General features: G+C 41.8%; 1 protein-coding gene across 1 annotated transcript; it reads left to right on the top strand.

Moving 5' to 3' along the window:
• Positions 1-189: 189 nt before the first annotated feature.
• Positions 190-2,639, top strand: SARC_14129 (hypothetical protein; the record flags this gene model as incomplete). The annotated part of the gene is made up of 5 exons (XM_014291738.1): positions 190-347; positions 603-711; positions 1,359-1,463; positions 1,710-1,826; positions 2,544-2,639. Coding segments are annotated over 5 exons (585 nt in total), but the record flags the coding sequence as incomplete, so codon positions are not given.
• Between the last annotated feature and the right edge of the window lie 13 nt (positions 2,640-2,652).

Raw genomic sequence — 2,652 nt, 5'->3', positions numbered from 1 at the left:
ACACACACACACACACACACACACACACACACACACACACACACACACACACACACACACACATATATATATATATATACATACATACATTTATACATACATACATACATACATTTATACATAAATGGATATATATATATATATATATACATATATATACGGACAAAATTTGTACTTACCTGTTTACAGACAGCACAGTCTGATGATGAAGTGCAATTTCGGGTGATCAAGACCAACGAAAGTGAGGTAGATAGCAAGGGGAGGCCGTTGAAGAACACTAACCGTGTACGCAATTCGAAGTATACCAAGTGGACATTTCTACCCAAGAATCTTATGGAGCAATTCAGGTAGTTATACGCGGTAGTATCGTTTATGGAGGAAGGAAATAAATTTCATGGTGAATTCATTGAATGTCGGTGCAGCTTGTATTCCATAGTAGTTCAGTCGACCTACTGTTAGAATGTGGCAGTACCAACGGTGCAGATATTGAATTCTGTAATATATGAACATTCAGGCCATTCACCGCACTTCGTACTACAATTTCTGTTTGGTCGTCTGTGCGAATTATTCTCATTTTTTGACTTGATATTTAAATTATACAGACGACCCATGAACCAGTACTTCCTGCTGATATCTTGTCTACAGCTGATTCGAGCTATTACCCCCGTGAATCCTTTGTCGTCATGGTTACCACTCATATTCATCGTACTGGTACGCGTGTCATGTCGTATGTTTCACTTTCTGCTCTCTCGGGGAGTTCTTGAAATAGCTCCAATAGGCCTGTCCCAGTCGATATCTTGTGCATGGCATACAAAGCTCTCTTACCTTCCTCTATGAGATAGTTTCTTCTCCATGCAAATGTCGAAGTAAGCATAGGGGTACGCTGTAAGCCACATTGCGTAAACTTTACTATGCTATAGTAGCTGCTCAGAATTGCTGTAAATGCTTTTATTGTTAGTGAAAACCATAAACCTTGTCATGCCTTGCACATTCCTATTGCAGTTAACATACTGTTTGCACGATTGTACATTGTCTCAGTTCGCACCCGCATGGAACCATGATCAATTGTACTTTTTTGACTGTCGTAGTGCTGGCCATGTATCCTGGTGGTGTCCGATGCCGATTTGGCCACTTTTGATATCGTCCTAAATTTGTCTGACCCTATTGACTGTGTCTGACCTTAAATTTGGGAGTGCCTGACCGTGTATTGTCTTTTATCTGCTCATATTTCGTATCAATCTAATCTAAAACCCTATGCCCTGCTCTTTTTCATTTGCCTCCGATTATCTACTTCTGATCTGGTTCTCCTGCCTTGTACCTGCGTATCGCATGTTTTTCGTATTCCCAACTGTGCGTAGATCTCGGCCGTGAAAGAGCTCCTGGACGATATCAAGCGACACAAATTCGATAACGAAGTAAACAACCGCGTATACTCAGTCACCAAGAACGGAGTCACCGCCGAGGTGAGTTACTTTTCGGATACAAAACCATGTTTATCGATAGGGCAGACACCTCCCACCCACACTCTCTGCACCCTCAATCGCACAAGTATAGAACGAAGTACTTGCTGCGTATATTTTCACACGCATTTTGTCGCACAACCCATTTATACCATCTAGCACCACTGGTAACCCATATATACAACACATCCACCAGTGATTAATTTCCCTCAGTTAGCATCTCACAATTCCTGTACTTTTACAAAAAAGGTCCGGTCCAAAGACATTGGACTGGGGGACATGGTGTATCTAGAGAGTGAAGACCAATGTCCCTGCGATCTGGTGCTGCTGTCCTCGAGCGATCCAAAAGGGTGCGCATTTGTACAGGTATATATTAATGGCGTGTGTCAGATATTATATTGCAAGACGAGAGTACATGAACATTACTGTAAATATGCATATGTGCACGCACGGCACTGTATGTACGATTCATGGACTATTGCAGAGATGCAGAGGGATGTATGTCTGTTAAATGGGTGGCATGCCAGTGTATGTAGGTGAATATAGATTGATTTTACACATACATAAATAGGTATGTATTCACCGTTTATGTTGATTCTCACGTGTGCTTAAGTATGCCCCCCCCCCTTACAGAGGTTGCTGACTCACACTCGAGGCAGACATTCGATTTTTTTGTAGTTGTTTTGCTTAATATGCGGCTCTTCTCATTTCACATTTCCGCAAATGTCAATCGATGGATGTTCGGTCATCACCACCTATCTCGGCACTTCTTCAGGCTCTATCGTTCGTTTGCTTCTCGTTCTGCTTGTCATGTATCTAAGTAGAAACTGCAATTCACCTAACCACGCATGATCGTACTATGATCTAATGTGTGATACACGGTAGACGAGGAAAAAAATCATCCAATGCGCAAACCACTCCAAGGAGTCTGAGAAATGGTTCTTCCGTTGATGCAACTTGATACTGCGATTTTATTGACCCTACTGGCCTTGTGTATGTGTTGGTATTAATAGATACAATTTAGTACGAGAAAACATCTATTCTCAATTATCACTGTATCTCTTTCCACATATTCGATTACAGACTTCCAATCTGGATGGTGAAATCGACCTAAAACTGAAACGAGCGCCCAAAGAGACCCAGGCGCTCAACATAGCCGAACTTACAGGACTTAAGGTTGGTTCACTGTGCA

The sequence above is a fragment of the Sphaeroforma arctica genome, assembly GCF_001186125.1.
Source record: "Sphaeroforma arctica JP610 unplaced genomic scaffold supercont1.4197, whole genome shotgun sequence".
Lineage (NCBI taxonomy): Eukaryota > Ichthyosporea > Ichthyophonida > Sphaeroforma > Sphaeroforma arctica.
This window is presented reverse-complemented; position numbering and strand designations above follow the sequence as displayed.